This window comes from Rhopalosiphum padi, chromosome 2 (assembly GCF_020882245.1).
Source record: "Rhopalosiphum padi isolate XX-2018 chromosome 2, ASM2088224v1, whole genome shotgun sequence".
Lineage (NCBI taxonomy): Eukaryota > Metazoa > Arthropoda > Insecta > Hemiptera > Aphididae > Rhopalosiphum > Rhopalosiphum padi.
The window spans coordinates 85175688-85198271 of NC_083598.1; the positions used below are offsets into that span (position 1 = coordinate 85175688).

At 28.8% G+C, this 22584-nt stretch overlaps 1 protein-coding gene and 1 pseudogene across 2 annotated transcripts; one reads left to right on the plus strand and one right to left on the minus strand.

Annotated features, from left to right (window-relative positions):
• Window positions 1-7145: 7145 nt before the first annotated feature.
• On the minus strand, window positions 7146-13238 carry LOC132920648 (nuclear RNA export factor 1-like). Of its 2 annotated transcripts, XM_060983196.1 has the most exons (15): window positions 13121-13238; window positions 12877-13024; window positions 11601-11832; window positions 11428-11527; window positions 11283-11363; window positions 11111-11215; window positions 10874-11030; window positions 10596-10795; window positions 10427-10533; window positions 10321-10357; window positions 9312-9562; window positions 9046-9229; window positions 8771-8947; window positions 8168-8703; window positions 7146-8016 (listed from the first exon to the last, which is right to left on the minus strand). In XM_060983196.1, the coding sequence occupies exons 2-15, from the start codon at window positions 12932-12934 to the stop codon at window positions 7923-7925; spliced, it is 2319 nt and encodes a 772-aa protein (XP_060839179.1). In that variant the 5' UTR covers window positions 12935-13024; window positions 13121-13238; the 3' UTR covers window positions 7146-7922. The 2 variants fall into 2 exon arrangements, with proteins under 2 accessions (XP_060839179.1, XP_060839178.1); XM_060983195.1 differs by having other exon boundaries at window positions 12877-13230.
• A 1351-nt stretch (window positions 13239-14589) lies between these two features.
• Window positions 14590-17333, plus strand: LOC132919110 (uncharacterized; annotated as a pseudogene).
• Window positions 17334-22584: the final 5251 nt, after the last annotated feature.

The following is a 22584-nucleotide window of genomic DNA, read 5'->3' on the forward strand; positions in this document are numbered from 1 at the left end:
TTTAGCTCGGCTCGTTTTATCTTTAACTACCTACATGGTTTTAGTCAACAATGATATAATGACTGGTCAGTCACAAAAATTATTATTTTTATTCATGCGCTTTGTGACGTTGTGTCATTGTTTTCCTTGGTTAGGTATTCGTTATACTTCTATAAAACAACTAGAAATCAGTGTAATATGAATACGGTCAATACATTATATGAAAAACAGTCAAAGCTTACAATATAGACCTAACATTTTAATAATGTGCCTGAATATATTATCACCGTTGGACGTTGACGATTACATAATATACTAACTATACATACGTATAAATATTATTGTTTTTCCAGATCACTCGGTAGGTAATCGCATAGTTTTCTCAAATCGTATAGTCGTCTGCAAAAGCAAAAGATTTTCATGTATGCACATTGCACACGGATAATGTGCGTATGATGGCATGTATTTCTACAGGGAAGAGAGAGGAGAATTCGAAGGAATTGACCGCGTTATAGTTGTCCAACCTCTTATGCGTCGTGCTTCGACCTTTTTTCAGATTCCTAGTCGTTAGTTTTACGACGATTTGAGCGTTTTCCTTTTTTTCGGTAAATATATTTTTTGGTGCTGTGAAATTGCTCCAAATTACTCGAGAGGCCATTGTTTGTTTTTCCCGGCAATTAAAAAAACACACACATTTGGAGAACGTAATCACATCCATTTCAAATGATAACCGTTTTAGTGTTAACTGAGCTCTTGTCATTCATTAGGTAATCTTTTTTTTTACTCATACGATAGTTGTATATATGTGTATTGTTTATATTTGCTGCATTTCCTTTAATAAAATCTCGATTTCCACAATAGAAGTTATGTTATAAAAATAATTTTTATACATTTTACTGTGACATAAAAATAAAATTATATCAATTTTGTTGAATGACCTATTCTATATTTTTGATTCACTTCACAAAACGATCGTTAGCATATAGCGAGTAAAGAACGAGTCACACGCTATACAATGGTCCTGTAAAATGTATAACGCACTAAAATATAAATGCATTTGAAATCAAAACTTTTTGTTTTTTAAAACACTACTTTTCTGGAAGGTACCTTCCATTTGGCGTTCGTAGAATGTTTTCCCAGCCCTCTGCTTGAATTAAAACCCTCTACGTGTATACAGTCCATATGATACAAATTATAATTGGGTTTTAATTTTTAAAAACAGTGTCACCTAATGACAATAATAATACGAAGGATATCATGGAAGTCGGCCGACCCATAATGACCCAGCCGTCGCCATCCATTAATTATCGTTTGCACATCGACACATCAAACAATATAAAATAGTAGGTATACAAAATATTAAAAAGTACATGATATTTGCACACATATTAAAAGCACTTTAATTACCAAAATCTGATTGAACTTTAAAATTCAATAATTGTTATAATTCACGTATAAAAATTAATATAAATAATATAATACATAAAAAAGATGGACAGGTGGATACCTTTCTGCAGCTCAGCTGTACAGTATTATATCGAGTGGTCACTGTGATGGATGTATTGAATTTGAATTCAATGATATATCGTTGTATTCAAAAAAACGATTCTGATCGGAGATTATTTATCAGCCCATAATATCACTTAGTATTTATCGTGTTATATTTTTTAATATTGTTATTAAATTCATTTATTTTACTATGCGTAGGTAAATTAATACACTACCTTAATACAGAAGGTTGAATTAATGTCGGAAACGTTAGATTTAAAAACATCATTATTCATCGTGTGTATAAAATATAATTATCTATACAGGTAGGTACGTTAATAGTATATACTATATGTCCCACGAATAATATTTTTGAATTATAAAAAAATAATGAATATCATTATTCATAATAGTCCGTCCAAATTCAAATTTAAAATGTCTATAAAAAAATTTATCTTTATGCCTACATTTTTTAGATTTTTTGGTTTCACTATGAGAAATTTTGTATTGTGTTTCAAACCTTAGCTATAAAAATTGCACGCTTTATACATTTTCAACTACAAAAAAATTTACAAATTTTCGTAATTTTGTCAAGATTAATTGTGTCTATACATTTTCACTGTTTTTAAATAGAACTTTAATAATAACTCATAAAGAACCTTCTTTTAAAATTACTGATTTTCACAATGATTAAGAAAAGTACCATACTACCACTCATGAATTACTTTTTAGTTTTGACCCCCCAAAGTACTTACTAGATTAACTTTAATATCACTTTCTATACATTTGGTGAAAACACCATAGTATTGTATCAACGATTATTCGTTTTCAAGTTACACGAAAATCACAAAATCGAATTTTTTTAAAACTGGATTTGTATAGAAATAATCACATTGCACTTATGTTCAAAATAGGTAGCGGTAGTTTGAATCTCATTCGTTCCGATCATTACAAAAAACCTAATTATTAAGATTATGTTACACCCACATGTGTTGTTTCCGTCATATAGAGTATAGACGTATAACATATAGACAATTATACGTTCTGTATAATTCATTTAATTCTGATATATTTAAGATAAAAATGACCTGTTGTAAAATTTAAAAGCAGGAAATATTATTATCTATAACGAATCGTATAAGTTTTTCTTTTATACTTTAAAGCTATACTTTAATAATTAGTTTTTGTTTCAAAATGAATAAACAACTGTAATTTAAATATCAAATAATAGTTAAAACTTAAAAATATTAAAAATAATAATTGATAATATCTAAATAAGTTTGTTTACTTAATAAATCTGCAGCAGCAGATGAGGTCGTTTTAAATTAGTCTAAACATGTATTTACGTTTATTTCTGTATTAGTTACGTCGAGTAATAACGTCAGACACACGTGCAACGAAGTCCTGCGAACTATGAAAGCATTGAATGACGTATAAATCGGATCGGTCGAGTGCAATTCGATCATAACTCATAAGGTTCGCCTACAGCGTGTTTCTAATCTAAATATGCAATTCTAACAATACCTTTTGAATCCGATTGCAATTCGAATATTTTGGTTTAGGCAAGGTGCGATGCAGTTCCGCCGTCCCCGCTTATATACCTATTACTCGGCCGACCCGTATAATGTCTCTATAGAGTCGCCATAATAATATAGGCATTAGGTACACACGGTGGTCGGTGGCGCTATACAAAAAAAGAAAATCGAAAAGCGTCCGCCTCAGAGTTTTTTTGTTTTAACCGCGTGTGGGTGCGGATAATAGCCAACGGATAATAGTTTAGTATTAACTAGTGGGTATATTTTAGTATTTATACTATGCGCGATAAGCAGTTAAAAAACTATTGCAGTAAATGCTTTTATTATATAGGTTTCGGGGCGCGGGTCGGTCGGTCGGTGGAATGCGTGTTGTATTATAGACTATATAATATATACTTATTATATTTATATAATATCATGTATGTATAGCAATATAGTCGCCACAAAAAGTCCGCCACGCGACCGGCGTACTTACACATGTGTATGTAATACGATGTAACAGTTTTAATTTCGCGATATTATATATTATTATATTACCGCCCGCACACACACACACACACACACACACACTCGTCGCCCGCACTGCGCGGTCCACCTCCAAAGCCTACAATATCCTTTTTGCAATTACGCCACACATAATATACTCGCGGCAAAGGATTAAGATCAGCCGCCCCGGGGCCGAATTATTTATAGATACACCCACGCCGGGCCTTTCCTGCCGCCGCCGGTTTACCGCCGTCCGGCGCGGCGGCGGCGACTAAATGACGGCACGCAAACAACGGCGGACCGCTGCACGGGGACCGGACGACCGCGGTAATCCGCCGCCGCAAACTTTTTTCCGGTCGACCTTTGCGCACACGGTTCGACCGTTACAATAATTAAACGTCTCTTTTTTTCACTCGTCCCTCCCTACGCTTTTCCCTCGTGTGGTCACCGCCTGCCCACCGCGCGACCATTAAATCCGGCGACCTTCCAGCCGTGGGTCACGTTCGTCTCGCCTCGACCTCCTCCGAGTAATTTTTCGCACAGTAATTTATCATCGTCGTTGTCGTCGTCGTCGTCATTAGCATCACGTCGTCATTAAATTGTCGTATAGCCGGAGCGCGCGCGATAAACCGCTCTCGAATTCGTCCCGTCCATTTGCTGGTTTTTAATTTCGTCCCGGACAATATTATTCGCGTTGCCGATGGCCCGCGGCCGACGCGGCGCAATAATTGCGCAAACTGTATTCTTGTCGTTCGTCATCGGCGTTGAGTGATATATCTACAGATAAATCATTTAGATACAAATTAAGTATACCTAGAAATCTTGTCATATAGATAAATAAATATCTACCTAAATAGGTATCTATAAGATTTAAATAAAATTATGGAAATCTATATAAATATCTAGATAAATCTCGTTGTGTAATTCACATGTATTATTTTCAATAGTTTTTTGCTAATTGTGCTTTATACAGAGCTCGAAGTGGAGGTAGGAATACGGAGGGATGACATCCCTCTACTTTTTTAAACCTACATTTTTCTTGCCTCTATCCTTCTGTCCATTATGATGCATCCCTCCTAAAATTTGTTTTTTAAAATTATATGTACATATTAATATTTTTTATATTTTTAAAATTTTTCCATTTAAAATTTAAATTATAGTATTTTACTGGAATTATATTTTTATCTGAGAGACAAATTTTATTTTTTACGGTGAAAATAATATTGATTCGTAAAATTTCAGCTCAGCTTATTGCTTATTGTGTTGTTTCGCAATCATATTATCTATAGCCTTGTATAGAGCTAATAATATAATATAATTAATAAAATATATTCTATAAAAAACTGATTGGTGTTTAAAATGTAAAAATATATGTTTTCACGAATAAAAATAAAACAAAATATCATAGAACTATAACGAAATTAATGATTATATAATAATTATAGGAATATAGGTACATGCTAAAATATCTAAATTTAATTTTTAGCGATATTTTTTATAACTGATACAATTTTATAAAAAAAAATATACTACACAATGTGTAAAGAATGTTCTGATGAAATAAGGGAAATCTGAATTATTAGGCATCCTTCCACTTATTTTGAGTCATTTCAACCACTGATTTTATATAAGCATATTTATTATTTAATATATATTTTTGACACAAAATAAACCTTCCTATAGTTATACTTCCCCTAATCACATTACTCGGCCAAGAATCCAAGAGCATGCCAAATTGTCAAACATTAATACAAATTAATTAATCTATATGATGAAAATTGAAAATCATCTAGATAAAAAACTTTATCTATACATATTTATCCAGATAAAAGTTGAATATTCTATCTTCATATTTATCTAGATATTGTTTTTGCTATCTAAACTCAACACATTGCTCGTCATTCAGTAAACAAAAATGTTCGATTTGCTCTGGAATTGGAAAAAAAATGAAAATTTTCGAATTTCGCCCAAGATCCGAAAATAGATGGGTACTTATAATGCACTTACAGTATAATATTCGTTTCATTTGAAAATCACACGATTACGTGTCGCGATCAAATCGATCGGCGTAATTGCAATTATTTCCTGTACGTTATCGTTCGACGCAGTTATACTAATATTTATTATTTAGAAATAAACGTAAATACATAATATTTTTATGTTATTATTTCAAACTGGCGTTTAGCAGTAAATAGGTAACTACCTACTGAATATGAACATTATTAATAATATCATATTATCATGCGATTCCGAATTCCGATTATGTGCACATATAGATAAAGTGGTTGATGTATTTGCAAAATTCAGTTCAGTAGATACTTAGCAAAAAACTTATTGGCTGAAACTAAAAATGTATTAATTCATTAGGTATATATTTATATAGATAGATGTATCGAAATATGTATAAAACAATATTATTTAAGTTTTATTTGACATTTTGACCTTGGACCTAAGTGGAAATAATAATTTTAAGGTTGTCTATAGATAGGTGAGTGGTTAAAATTTGTATTTGCACCACTTACTAAAAAGTAATTTGACGCCACTGAATTTAAATTTTAACTAAATGACGTATTATCTAAACTGTGAATATTTATATATTTTGAAAAAGAACTCCAGACAATCGGCTTATACTTGAGTATAAGTGTAGTGTGTATCGACGCCGACGTGGTTTTAGCACAAAAACTTGTCCCACTGTAGGGAAAAACACACTCTTCGAAAATTAATAGCGGAAACCGTGGAATTAATTCCAAATTTTTTTTTCCATTTATGAGACAAAGACTTTTTATGCAAGTCAGATTGGACTCTAATTTTAAAAACTCTAATTGAAATAGTTGTAAATTAATAATTATAATAACTAATAAACTGACTGTATAATTATGTACCAGTGTACCACAAAGTAACTGTTTTGAAATTCATCTTTCTAACGTAATTTTTAAATTATTTAATATGTCCCGAGTAAAATTTCCAGTCGAATAAAAACAAATTACGATCAAAACTCTACTACCTAGACACCTAGTAAGTACCGGCTCTAAGAGGCGTGATCGATTTTCCTATAAAGCTACTATTTTGATCGTTAAAATTAATTTTAATTTATTTTTCCTCGCGATTTATTGACTGGCGTAACTAGAAATTGCTTGCATTTTTGCACCTTAGTAAATAGCTGGCCTCTGACAGACTTAACATAGTGTGGTCATTTATTCTATAATTTTAGTATACCTAGAAAAATTGTACTGATTTAATAAAAATGACAATGATGCAGTTTCCCCACAGAATTGTTACTCCAAACTCCAAAGCACAATCATTTATCATCGAATTCAAGTATAACAAAACCCATTACAGTGGCCAGTAGTGCCCTACTCAAAAACGAGGTTCCTAAAAATGCCTAAACACAAAATACAGCAGAATAACCAAAAAAAGCAAGCAAATTATGAAATTGTACATGATTATAATATATATTATTAAAAAATAAATCACTCATAAAAATTGTATTTAAAATACAGTGGAAGACAATGGTAATCCTTTATATTATTATGCTGTTATAACTAGGTATCAATAAATTTTTTTTTCTTTTTATATGATAAGACATTTTGTAATGAAAACAGTTTTCTAAAAAAAAATTATTTTATTATTTTAATAGTAAGAATAACAACAAGAAAATATTTACATGGCAAATGTATTTTAAGTGTCATATGTATATATTTAATTGATATTAAAATATTAAAAAAAAAAATCATTACAACGTAGTCTCAACCATTTAAAAGTAACAATGGTGTCATAAACATTTCAAATACAATAATTTCACTTATTTTAAAAACCTAAAAAAAAACATTTACTCATTTAAAAAGAATTAAATAAGATAAATATTAGATAGTGAGTATTAAAGTACATTTAATTACATTTTCATTATTTGGTTTTTTTTTCGTTTAACAATACTATTACAGTTTAACAATCAAAACCATTTGAATAAAATTACTTTTTTGATTTTTAAATTAAGTTCTTGGTTCATAAGAAAAACAATGTATCAAAATAATTGATATTAGCTAGGCTTCTATGTGTATTCGCGTACCAATTTTTCATTGCCTACACGGCACAAAATATTATATTAATGGTCCAAAAAATAATTTTCAATTCTTTTTTTTAAATATTTTGTTTTTTTTTTTATTTTGCATGTTTATTATGTCAGTTTTTTGTATCATATAAAACACATTTTTCATCATAGTTATTGTTTTCATAGACCAAGAATCTTAAAAAAACATTTAAATGAAAAACAATTAATCAATCAATTATTATTATTATTATTATTATTGATAAAAAATGGTTTTGGTTGTTCCGCAATAGCAAGCTTACATTTTTTTTTTTTTTAATTTATATTGTTGACAATATGCAAAAATAAACCAAAACAATTTTATGAATCATAATATCAGACTATTCTCATTAATGTATGAAAGCCGCAGGTGGAATATTGGCTTTCAGTTCTGAAAAACATGCAGCAGCTTTAGCATAATCCCATCCATTTTCTTCTAAACACCTGTACAAAAAAATTTAATATATAATTTTAAAAATAAACAAAAAACTATATGCATGATATTATATTGTTATCAAATTATAAATATCAGATTAAGAAATTTCCCAAATCACGAACAAGAAATAACAATATTCAAATATAGGTAATGATTTACTTTTTAGCCCACTCGTTATTCATTCCAGACTCATTTGAAAAACTCTTAACCAGAGACATCTTATCAGGATTTGCATTAACATCACTGATCAAATTTACAGGCGCTTCAGTAGACAATTGATTTACTGGCAAGGAGGCAGGTGTTGAAGTTGTAGGAAATGCTGCTGTTGAAGGTGATATTGAGTTAAACATATTAAATGAAGCAGTTGGTTGCCGTTGTGAGTCTGGTTGGAAATTAACAGTAGCAGCAGGCGCCATTTGTTGGATCTGTGGAGTAGATGTACCCCCTTGATAAGGAGATGGCTGCTGTGGAGCGGTCATTTGTGAAGACTGATAAGATGAAAATGTGGATTGCTGATAAGTTGGTGGTGGGTAATTGGGTGTGGATTGTTGACTGGATGATGATGATTCCATGCCAGCCATTTCATCAGTATCCTCCATAAACATTGTTACATTTTGGTTACTGTTGCCATTAGAATTATTTCTTTTTGATGACACTGGTTTTGGTTTGAAAATATGAAACCGTTTGGAAGTTTCCTGAAATTTTAAATATTTGTATTATAGCAAATACTTGAAATTTGAATAAAATCACAAATTCACTTACTAATAATAACTCATCAGTGACTATTGTTATAAAAAGCATATCACTTATTATACTCCAACCACTTCCTACAGGCACTATACAGAATGTTCTGCAGAATGATCGGTATACATGTCTATAGTTAGTTTCTTTAAAGTCTTCAGCAAACACACCATTTAGTACAATCTGAACCATTGCAGCCTAGAAAAAACAATTATATCAATATTATACATTAAAATAACAAAATACTATTTTACTCATATAATCATTAAAAATCATTGAAACAACAAATAACTCACAGTTGCCAAAGGAACATCAACTATGAATGATCCAAGATCGTGCTTGGATTTAGGTAACTTGTCAAGAAAATTTATTATGTTTTCTTTGCCTTTATGTAAAAACCGACCTCTTCCTTGTTTATTTCTGTCAGATTTTAAAAAATTTCTACCTTCATGTAGGTATTGTGATAAACTACCTTTAACACTATAATTAAACAAAATTTAAATTATTAAATTATTTAAAAAATTGTGTTACAATAGATATTCTTAACATATAAAATACTTACTTTTTAAATAGAAAACCACTGGATAATGTAAAAGTGGCGTTTTCATGGTAAGCTTCTGAAACCATTTGTCTGGACACTTGATTATCATACCGTTCATAATATTGAGCGAGAAAAGATTCAACTAAAGACATCACCGGATTTGGTAGTTCGGGATTATGGCCTTCTGGTATTGGGTAACAATTACCCAAATTAATTGGCATTTTAAATTTGGATCCAATCGCACTGTACCGAGATGGCAGTTCTGAATTATCCTGAAAATAATTAAATAACATTGCCCTACATCCTACACATCAGCTCAACTTAATAAATACAAAGAGAATTTAAAATTTTTTAATATTGTTCATCAAATATTTTTTTCTTTTGTTAGGTACTACATCCACTTATACTCATAAAGTAATATAACGAAAATTAAAATGTTTCTTTTAACCCAAATATGTATCATAAGTAACTTTAGATTATATTTTCTAAATAGTAAATAAATATATATATATATATTTAAATGCTATTCAGTTAAAATAAACTTTATTTTTTTAATTAAACCTTTCCTTCAACAAACATTCAGTGTTTAAAGTATTTTTTTAATTAAATACATAAATTAAACAATTAAAAATGTCCTTATTTCCCAATATAACTACTATTACACATAAATAACATACATGCTATTATAAATATGTATAATATTTAAGTTTAATCAATCAACTATCAAACAATAAAATTACTGTGAATGTATGTTTTTTAAATTTTAAATAATATAGTGTGCATTATTTTTAATTTTTTTTTCTTTTTTGTATACAACTGAATTCAAAATTATGTTTATTACAGTCATTCCGAACCTCTTTTAATTTTAAATTCAAACCAGGTAAGATGTACTTACTTCAGACACCTTACCTTACAATACACCAAAAATAATCATAATACTGTTAAGCAAGTACTATAAAAACATCAGTCTTGTGGTTCCTTGCTAATACTTAGCGTACAAATGGTATAAAATAATATAAAGGACACTTACCAACTTAGTTAGCATAGGAAAAAACTGTTGTACATCCCTAAGACATATATAATATAAATATGTGTTAAGTGGTGTTAAAACTGAAACATTAAAAATATATATGTACCGTTTGTAACGCTCTTTGTCCTCTGTATCACACACTGGATTTCTTGACAAGTTCAGCACTTCAATAGTATAACCAGAGAGACATCTTAGTTCTTTTAAATCAGAAAACTGTAATAAAAATTATTTTAACCTATTGTTACAATAAAAGTAAAAAAAAAAGAACATATTACTTTGTTCCCAGCCAAATCCAATACTTTAAGTTCAGGAAACAATCTACGTATCCAAATAAGACCTTCACCCAAGTAAATGTGATTATTTTCAAGACTCAAACCATACAAATCATGTTTGGTATGTTGAGCAACTATATTTAGTGCTGCCAAAAGAACTGCTGGTCGATTTAATGGTACAAACAGTTGATTATCGGTAAATACTGTAATAAAAATAAACATATTTTCCTTATTTATATTAAAGCTATTATTAAATTAATATAAAATAATCTTTTATTTACATGAACAAGCATAAAAACGTGACAAATCCAAACTCTTGGTACTAGGATTGTATCGGGTTGCCATAGCTTCTATCATTTTTTCTCTTACTTCACTGGATACTGGTGTGAATGATATAGGACCACGTGGAGGCGAATATAATAATACCTTTATAACTAACTAAATACAAATATTTTTGTTAACATACATTTTTAAAATACAATACTATAAAACTCTACAACTGAATCATTTCAACTTACTTTTCGATCATCTCTTTGTGTTATCTTATAGCTAGTGTTGTGCAATGCTTTAGCAACCTTATAATCATCAACAAGAAATCTTAATGCATTATCAAAATATTGTTTCTGTAAAATAAATATTGATCATTGTAATATATTCTACAAGTATATAAAAACCATAGAAATAGCATACATTATATGGATAAAATATAACAGGTGTAATATAAGTTTGTATTATTTTTAAGACTTCATCGCTATCTTCAACATTTGGCACCTTAAAAATAAAAAAATTGATAATTTAAATATGTGCAATTAATATATTAAAAAATAAAACTTACAAATACTGAGTACCATCCAGTACTACTTTCTTTTAAAGACCATGATAAGTTTCTAAAGTTACCATGACCACCGCGGCCATGATTTCTCTCAGGAAAAGACCTATTAAATTTCATATTCATGAGTATATAAATTATTTTTATAAGTGGTAATAACTAAAAATGTAAATATTTACCGTCGACCAGAATTATTTCTAGGTGGTCCATTTCGATTAGAATATTCACTATCCAATTGATCACGAACTAGATCAGTTTTACCCTCCCAACTTTTACGAAAATGATTTCCTCCACGGTTGTTTGCTTTGAATGTCACTTTTTTATTATAACCATGACGATCTAAGTATCCACCACCTCCTCTTGTGCTAGGTCTTGAAGTTCGATCATCATGTTCATTATTCCGTTCATTACCTACAATTTAGAAATATAATAGGTATTATCAGTGTGATAGGTTAGAATATTATCAGATGAACTCATTTTGTGTGGAACTGCATATTATTAGTTTAAACTTTCAATTGAGGTTGAGCGTTTACTTAGTAGTTTTTATTTTTTATGAATGAATACGTTTTTTTGTTTGTTCATATACACGTTTTTTAGATAAATGTATATAATTTAATTATATTTAGATACATTTCTTTAATTATAACTATTATTTTACATTAAACACAATAGTAAAATCTTTTCTTCGACGAGTGCACTATATTTTTGCTAAAGAAACAATTTCAATGTTTTCACACTGAAATTGTCATTAATTTATATTTTGAAGTACAAAATATTGAGAAATAAGTATTTCTATTTCATCTTTTTAAAGTTCTATTGTAGAAATATGTACCAATTTAGTATTTGATAAAATTTTTTTGTAAAAATATTTCCTTCTAAAAGTACTTACTTTATTATTGACAACTATATGGTTAAATATATTAACTGAATGTTGTTTTAATTATTGGATTATGTTTTATTACTACCATCTAACATAACAATATAATTATTACTTTAGTTAAATTAGATAAACAAATTAGTAACAGTCAAGTAAAAATCTATAGTGATGTTTCCGTTCTAATCAATAAGAAATGTGTCGATGCAATAAAAAAAAATGAAACGATAAGCACAATACAAATAATTGTGATATTTGAAATGTAGTTCCTACTGATGAATATATTTATACAGAAACAAAGAAAACCCTACTATGAGTGTAAATAGAATTTATTTAGAAATTGTTAGAACTTGAGAATTTCAAAACTGATAGATATGGACGATATGGTAAAATGTAATATATTATATAGGTATCTAAGGTATGCCGAACGATATATTTCAACATAGTGTTTGAACGAAAACAGTAAGTATGTTAATGGTAAATATTAAGTTAGCCAAATTCTTATTAGGTCGTAATTTTTTAAGCACTCCATCCCCACCTAAGTCCCAAAACATAAACGTCAATTTGTACGATATACTCACGTGAATTGATGTTGTGAAATCTGCCGTTATTGTTACGTCCTCGCGATCTACCAGCCATCTCGTTTAGTAAGTCGTCAAAACTTCAGGCTCGAGTATGACAACAAATGCCAAAGCACGAAAGTGAAAGACTGAGAAAGAGTAGTGTACGCTAATCGGTAAACAGAAAACGCACTATCAAATACTATAAACAATGATACAGAAGACGTCTGTTCAAGTCTTCATAGAATAAAAAGTAATAACTAACAATTATTTTATTAATTCGTTAATCTATGGGTCCAAACAATAATTTAGATATGATTGGTTGCTAACGAGCACGATTGCAGCCCGCACGACGATGAAATTTTTTGACCATGCCGAAAAAACAAATTTATTGTTTTTATCAAAAACCTGAAGACTGCTAGCGCTTTTAGCGGTACTTGCAGTGTACTACGAATTACGCTCTAGTTTTGAACACGGACGTACGTCCGTGGTTTTGAATAATAAATATATATATTATAGTAATATTAGTTAATAGTTTATCATTAATTAATATTTAATCAATGGTAATATTAAATGTCAAATTACATGCAAATGGCGAGTACTAGCCACTAGGTATATTATATTATTACATGGCCATTATTTAATGTTATACATTATAAATTATTAAGTAAGTATGTCCATAGTCCATAATCCATATGGCCATGTTTTTCAATTATATTTTTTAATTTTCTATTATTAGATATATCAACCTATTTTTAACAACTGTATTCATACAATTAATTTAATTAAAAGATACTAGGAATTAATGATTAGATTAAAGTTTGAAAAACTGTTCATTAAATCTACATTCAACCTTATCAATTTAACAAATATATGTTTACTAAAGGTTTTTACACAAGGCAAAGATGGCAAATTATGTTCCTTGAGAAACTCATATCCTCCCGGGGACCTATTTTATTGTGATGTATTTTTAAATTAAATTTTTTTGTTTACTTTATCTGAAATAATAATATATAAAGCACTCAATTCTCACTACAACATCTGTTCTTAGATTTTTTACTTAGATTTATTTTGATCCAAAATAAATTCCCTTTATCATTTCACATTAACTTTGGAAAGTATTTAATTTTAATATTTTAAGAGATGTTGGTAAATTTTAATCTTATTAGAAGAGATAATATTTTAACACCATTTAGTACTAGAAAACATTCACTAATAACTAATCTACCTCTACATACTAAGTTTTCTATCATGCTGTTAAATCAGGATAGTAGGTATATGGAAATATCAAACTTATAACTTTATCGATTTTACCTAAAATCTAAATTATAAATCTTTAGTATCAATAATTTCAAAATCCAAAATACAAAAAATTGCACATACTATATTATGTTAGATTATTAGATATATCAAATACCAATTGTACAACCGTGATTGGCGTGATAGATAAATGTTTTACAAAGTATACCAGAATGATGTGAAAAATAAGTAGATATCTATTTTATTTTATTGAAACTTTTTTTTAAGAATAATTTAAAACAATATTAATAATAAGTGAAGTTTTCTTAAAATTATATCAGATAAACAACAAAGATAAAAAAGAAATAATAGTTCTAGGTATATTATTTTTTCATAATATATAATAATACATATTTTTAGTTAAGAAGGCGCAAGCCATGCAACAGTAAAAAAAAAGTAAGCGTACGCGTACGGCGGCACACCAACGCTCAAGAGATGGCGTTGTGCGCCTCATCGTTGATGACACGCAGGATGCAATCACGGTCAGTGATCACTACCGCCTTACCGGGCATTGGGAGAAACTAGAAAGTAGAAAGTAAGAGCCGCCACTCCAAACTCTGAAACTGACCAAGTAATCACTCGGGAGTGCCTATCGTTGTTCTGTAATTCTATTGTCCTGTTATAAAATAATATCTCTTATAATACCTTATGTCCGTGTCCCGTGACCTGTCCTATAATCGGTCTTACTTTAAAGTTACTACTAATTAACTGATTTTTAGTGATTGCTGCTGGGGCTTAGCCCCCCCCCCCCAAAAAAAAAAAAAAAAAGTCCACCAAGCTCCCACTAACATTCTTGCAAACATAAAAATTTTGTAGTTTAGTTTTCATATATTACATCCTTAAAAAACAAGAAATATAACACATAATAATTTTTATATTATAAATTTGTTGGTATAATATTTTACATAATATTATATACGAAAATTAAAATTATAAGTTGGAACACTGTCCTATTTGATTTGTTTTATGGTCTGTCGAATAAAACAAATAAATATATAAAATTATATTAATTTAGAATTACAATAAATAATAATTTTTCACAGTTAAAAAAATATAGTTATTTTTTGCTAGATTTTCATTTAGTGTGGTAGATTACCGAAACTGGAGAACAAATTTTGTTATTTAGGGTCTTATTAGAATTAGATTCACATTGTATAGGAGAAGTGCTGTGAAGATTTTCAGAACTTTATCTTCAGTCGTTAACTCATTACAAAGCTATAAAGCTGAAAAACGTAATGAAAACATTATTTTTAAATAATACGTTATTGGTTGTTATCTTCGATCGAACTAAACAATTTCTTCCATTAATTGCCTAATAAGTTATTACTTATTTTTAAAAACTGTTTAAACGGTAAACTGGTATTACGGTAAACCACTAAACCAGTTGTTCGCAGTGAATCACCCCGATCGAAGGTTACCTCTATACAGGGCTGCTTTAATAAAAATTTTCTAATTTATATTAATTTAACCTAATTTAAAAATTAAAAAATAGATATCTGGGACAACAAGAAGGTTTTGGAACTCATTGAGTGCTACAAAAATAAACCAGTATTATGGTTACCAAAGGATCCAAAGTATTATAATAAAATCGCAAAAGCCGATGCGTGGGAAGATAAGGCGAAACAAATGAAAACGACAACAAAGGAATTCAAAAAAAAAATTATCAGCCTTAATGCTTCATTTCGGTGAGAAAAGGTGAAAATAAAAAATAGCTAGAGAACTGACTCAGGTAAATATAAACAATTTTTATTAATATTAAATACAATATTATTAGCCAGTCTTGCTAAGTATTCGAATACTATTTAGATTTTGTTTCTAAAATATTCTTTTGCTACGTGCCCTGATGTCCTTTACCAATAATATAGTACACAATAAAGGATACTACGACGTAGGCTTAAGTACTAGGATAGCAATATTATAATAACATGACGTGCAATAGTAATATTATGACGTAGAAATAAACATCTACCTGTAATAAGGAGTACCTATCTACACACCTGGACGATAATATGTTATGCCTAATCGACATGAATAATAATAATAGGAGAATTAAAAACATCTATTACTTTAACCCTCGGAAATCGAAGATGAACGAATTCAACGATACATTGTAAGCCTATAATCGAAATATGATTTTAAATTAATCTCGAGTTCTGAGAATCCCGAGCGAGGCTGACCACAAGCGGGTGGGCAAGCATCACCGGATGTCATATGTAGATTAATCATTGCACGTGCATCCTGAAATGCGTAATAGCGTGAGAACAAAATATGACGCACTTAAGAATAGGCCAGAAGATACATGGGTAATAGGTCGGGGGACACTGACTATATAAGGGGGTCCTGGAGAGGACTCCTGCAGACGTGATTTACCAGAGATAGCGCAAGCACCTTCACGTCAGTCTACATCAGAAATCTATTATTTGGACTTATAATATTTTCAATTAATTAAATAAACGACACTTAGAAATATTTCGACACGACCTGCAATATCGACGAAAAGTTGCTGGCCCACTACACTTTTATAATGATTGTAACTTATAAATTATAAATTAGGTTTCGTCAAATAAGCAGATTACAGAACCTATACCTATTTATTTGCGAATTATGTATAAATATTTCAGTATAAATTTTATTGAACTAAAAACATTTATTTATTTAAGTATTTTGAATAATGAAAATTTTAAAATTTAAAGGAAATATTTTTAATACAAATTACACTAAGTATTTAATTTAAGTGTGTATTCTTAACAAGGCTATTATTAGCTATAAATAGGTACACACGAAATATAATACGTATTATAAACCTGCACTTGTGAACTGTCTATGAAATAAGCAAATACAACAACTGGAATAGGTATTCACGTCGTCCTTTTGTGTTAATATTTCATTTTTATAATTCTATTTTAATAATTTGAATAGTTAAGTATTCGAATCTACAAATAGAACATTGTATATTATAAATTATAATATACATTATTTATATTACTAATTCACTTATTTACTACATTATGTCTAGAAGGACTCTTGAATGACTATTATATTTCAAAAACTATTTATAAAGTAAAATATATTTTTATTATTTTATATAAGGAACGGATAAAGTTTACAAAAGCTCATGGTTTGCCTTCAAAAGGTTGGCCTTTATTGTGGATAAGGACAATCCACGATCTATACATTAAAACGGTAAGTAAAAACTAAAAATGTTATAATTTTAGTTTTGTTATAATATTTTAGATTTTTAACGGAGTGATGATATAAATGTATTGATTTAACAATGATATTTATTTTTTTTTAAATGATAAAATTTAGCTACTCAAAAAGTCTTAAAAATTGAATACATGGTTAAACACGAGTTGAATGTATTATATTTATTAAATGTATAATAATAATGTATGTATTAAAATAATAATAATTTTTTTTTTTTAAAGTATCAATAAAAAAATAAAATAAAATTATGCGTAGTCGCTTTGCCACGAAACCGCCCCTTCATTTACAAAATAATCTGCAATTTCGTTTCGAACTTCTTTTATATCCAACGGCGATCTACGAGGCATATTCCGGATTGGTAATGAAGACGTTATATTATTGTTTTCTGATCTCCAATTTCCTTGCAAATAATACAATGCTAAAATTTCCTTTGTAATTATAATACTCGGTTCCACTATGAAAAGGAGCTTGTAGGACTACATGTTTTCCATCCATTGCGCCTAAGTAATGAGGAAAATTCCAACGATCTTCGTACCCTTTTGCAATAGCTAACCAGCCTTCAGGTGTCGTAGGAATCTAAAAATTTTTAAATAATAATATAAGTATACAAGTTATCGCATTATTATAGAAAATATTAACTACTTAAATTTTATTTTTTAAATTGTTTTTGTTCAAATATTATTTATTATATCAATAGCGTTTTAAGTTCAAATATTGACAAAATTCGTCATAATTAAGAATATTTGCTAATTATTTTGTAGTTAAAAATGTATAAAACTGTTTGTCAATATAGGGCGCGGATTTTTATGTAATAAAAAAGTAAATATTTATGTTCTAATATTTGGCAAAATATATATTAAAAACCTGAAATATTTAAAAAGAAAAATTACAAATTTACAAAAAAATTAGTTTTTTTCATTTATGTTTTTTATTGGATTTAATTCATCTAATCATCTTCATTGTTTTTTTTCTTTTGAAAAAATTGGATACAATATACATTTGGAGATTATGACTACATTAAAAATTGTAATCTCCCGCTAATAACTTAATCATATATCTCTTATTTATAACCACTCCGTAAATCAATACAAGCTGATAGATCAAAATTTCCAAATTCCAATATAATAATTTTATTAGGTATAAATAAAAATTGTATACCTAGGTATGAAAAAGCGAAATATTTACGAAATATGTAAATATTAGTGAAATATTTAAAAATATGATTTACATCAAAATATATGAAAAAATGTAAAATAAAAAAGTCTCATTTTATTCAGGGTGTAATGAAACGTGCTTATTTTAAATCAGAATTGAGAAATTTGTATTCAATAAAATTATGTATTTACATAAAAACCTGCACCCTATTCATCTATAATATCATATGTTTTACGTTATCAACAATTTTTAGAAATATTTTAAATATAGCATTTAACATACAACATTTTTCGTATATAAAATATGTAATATCAATATTTATTTATAATTAGGTAAAACATAGCCATGTTAAGATACCTATACCTATTTATTTAACTTTTACTATGTTATTTACAAAAAAATCACTAAATTGTATGTATTGACATTAAACAAATAATAAACATATAACTTAAGTACATATTTTAGGTGAACTATTTCTAAAATGTTTAATTTACAATATTGTTATTAAAAAGTTGTGTTAAGATTCTTAGAATATAAATTAGTTATCTAGGTTTATAAAATCAATATTTACACGTATTTAATTTTACGTACATTTCAGTTCGTCGAAGAACAAGTGGACACTGAAAGCCAAAATAAGGAAACCGAAGATGTTTTACAGTCCACTACAAGCCAAGATGATTCGGTCATTTTTAATATTCCGTCAACACGTCCAAAAAAAAAAAAAAAAAAACTAATGATGACTATATGCTTGACCAAGCATTTTCAATTTTAACTTATGCGGCAAAATCCGTTGAAGAAACTGAATGTAGTGCATATGGAAAGTATATCGAAAACAAATTAAAAAGTTTTTCTCCCCAAACCAGAAATGTGGTTCAACATGAATTTGGCAACATCATATTTAAAGCTTGTTAAGGATTCTACGAATATAACTATCCTAATAATATAAATTAAATCCAGCCTCTTCACATACAACCATTATCATCACACAATTCCAACACATCGCTTTCTAACTACAACCCTATACCTTCTACTTACATTTCTAGCAATGGCGAATTCTCCAGGCAAGCTCAGCATGTGCCGCATGCTTAGAAATAAAAACGTTATTAATCAAAATACCAAAATTATTTTGCAATCAATATTATATTACGAATTTTAAAAGAAATATAATGTGTTACAATAATTTATTTATTTCTGTTATACTTATCTGTGTATATCTTTATTGTAACATTTAATGCCAGAGCATGCGATAGATGTGTGCGCAAGCTATACGACCCTTGTTATCGCTGTAAAAAAACCAGTTATTCCAATACCAGCTCTACTATAGCAGCCGCAGTATTAATCACCCAGGGCATGCTCATTCTGTTGCGCTTCGTCAACGTACGTAATTTACGTGTACGAGTATAAGACAATTTTTTCTCGTTCTGTTTTATTTTGCTATTTTTATTCTCTGCCCTCAAAAGAATAAAAACATATTGTAGGTCTACTCAAGGTCAAGATAGACTTTCTTCTCTTGCAATATTATCGATTGAAAAAAAACATATTAGACGATTTAAAAATGAGCCCTGAATTTTACGATAATGTGACAGAAATATTTGTTGAAAAAGAAAGAAGAATTGATTTTATTTATAAATAAAAAACATGTGAATGTAATTTATTTTAGTTAAAAGAGTTAGTCAATTACAATTATTAAAGTATGCATTATTTAAGTAAGTGCTATTGTATATGTATATATATATTAAATTAAAGTCTTATTTATAAATTAATACAAATTTGTGTATTATTTATTAATTATAAATTAAATAGAACTATAATAAATTATGATAATTAATGAGCATGCCCATACATCAGAGTCAGCATTCGCCACTGATTTCTAGTCCTTCGCCTTCTACCTATGATCCGAGCCCTTCGCCTCCTACTTACATTCCTAGTCCTTCGCCTCCTACGTACAACACTAACCCTTCCCCCAATCATACTGCCTATGATCTTAGCTCATAATTCATCTTTCAACTAATATTAAAATTAAACAAAATGTTAAGAAGTTATATTTATAAAGATTATTATTTCTTTTTTTATTATTATAATAAGTGTTTACAGTATGATAAATTTATTAAAATTTGTTATTGTTATTATTATTTATTATAATATTTTATTATTATGCTATCATTATTATTATTATTATTATTATTATTAACAAAAAAGGGACTTGTATTATCAATATGATTTTTATTTTTATTATTAATACTAGTAAAAATTTAAGAGGAAAAAATTATGTTTTATTTTATTGATTTGTTTTTAAATTATGTTAAAAATTGTTAAAATATGATTCAAAATATTCATATAACAAGTTTACCTGTATATTTTCTTTTAATGCTTCCACAATTGCTTGGCATACCTTGGGAACAATCTGTCCAATAACTTGTTTTGACATTTTAAAAAGGTACTACAAACTTTGATGGGATTCATCGGTTGCCAAAAATCGTAAGGTAACAGCTAACCTTTCTTGCACAGGAATGGCTTTTCGGAAATTCGTATCTTGTTTTAAAATTGTTGGACCAATCAAATTTATTAAAAATTCAAAATCAATAGACGACGTTCTAACGAAATTTCTGTATTGTTCGCTTATTTCCTGTTGCTGAAGACAATTTAATAAATTTGATCCACTACATATGTCCCTAGACTTCATTAAATTTGTTTGCCACCATCTTCTTTCGCTTTTTTTTTTATAATAGAATGAATTAAAATAAATGATGTGCTAGCGACTTGTAAATTAATAGGAGACATTGCATACGATGTGAACTCAAGAACAAACTGTGAATAACTGATGGATAGACCAGCGAACAACCGATACACAGTAGTGCTCGGCTCTAAACGTACATACTGGTCGTTGTAACATCGTAACATTTAAGCGAGCACGAACTTTGTTACATTACACCTAAATGTTCCGGTGTGTACCCGCCTTTAACATTGTAACTTGTAACATTCAAGCGAGCACGAACTCTGTTACATTACGGCGTTACATTACACCTAAATGCTCCGGTGTGTACCCACTTTTAAACACAAACCTAAACGGCAAACGCATAATACTATTATGCAACTATCGGATTTGTCATATTATTTACGTTCCAGAATCGGACCAAATACAAAATTATAGTTCATAACTTACCGTCATAGATATTCTAAAAAAATATAAAAATTTGCTTGACAATCTTATATAGCATATTATAGCACTAAATATGTATAATATATAGTCATAAAGATAACTATTAATTCTGAGCCCTGGTCATTACGTTAAATAAATATGCACTCGCCATTTTTATTACAAAAAGGTATAAAAATATTATAATATGTTTATATAATATTAGTCATAGCACTCGTATACCTATAATATAGCTAAAAAAAAATCTTTTTAAATACCTAAAAATTAAAATTGTTTAGATATGCTAGCTGTTTTAAAACAAAACAAAGTCCGAATAGTCCGATGTTATCGTTAATAGGTTATCGTTATTTGTTGTTCGATTTGATTTACTGTTTCCAGGCCTTTTCGGAACACATAAACACATAATATTAAATGAATAGCTTAATAGCACTATGGCAGTATCTGCTCTGGATTTATGGGTTGTGTAACGGATGAGATTTTCGATAGTAAAGGGTTAGTATGCGCGGGAATGTAGTTTAGAGTAAAATGATTTATAAAGTTTGAATGCAAAGTGATGACTGATTAGTGTACTGATTCTGTTTTAAGGGCAGGGTGTATACAGTGTGTGGATGAGTTAGATACAACTATACAAGCCAAGGTGCAGAGATCTTCATCGTTATTATCGTGAATTTATATTACGCTCCATAACACTATATAGACGGCAATCGGTATAAAACGACATGGAAGAAAACGACAAGGGTAAAATATGACGTGGAAAAAAACGACTAAGTGAAAAACGTTAATTTTGGTTAAAAGTTATTAAAAATAGTTGTCATAAAAAAAATTATTTTAAAATTACATAGAAATTCGAAAGCACGCTTGTTGAAGTACAAATTTTACATTTATATTAATTTTTTTAATATGTAAGTTAT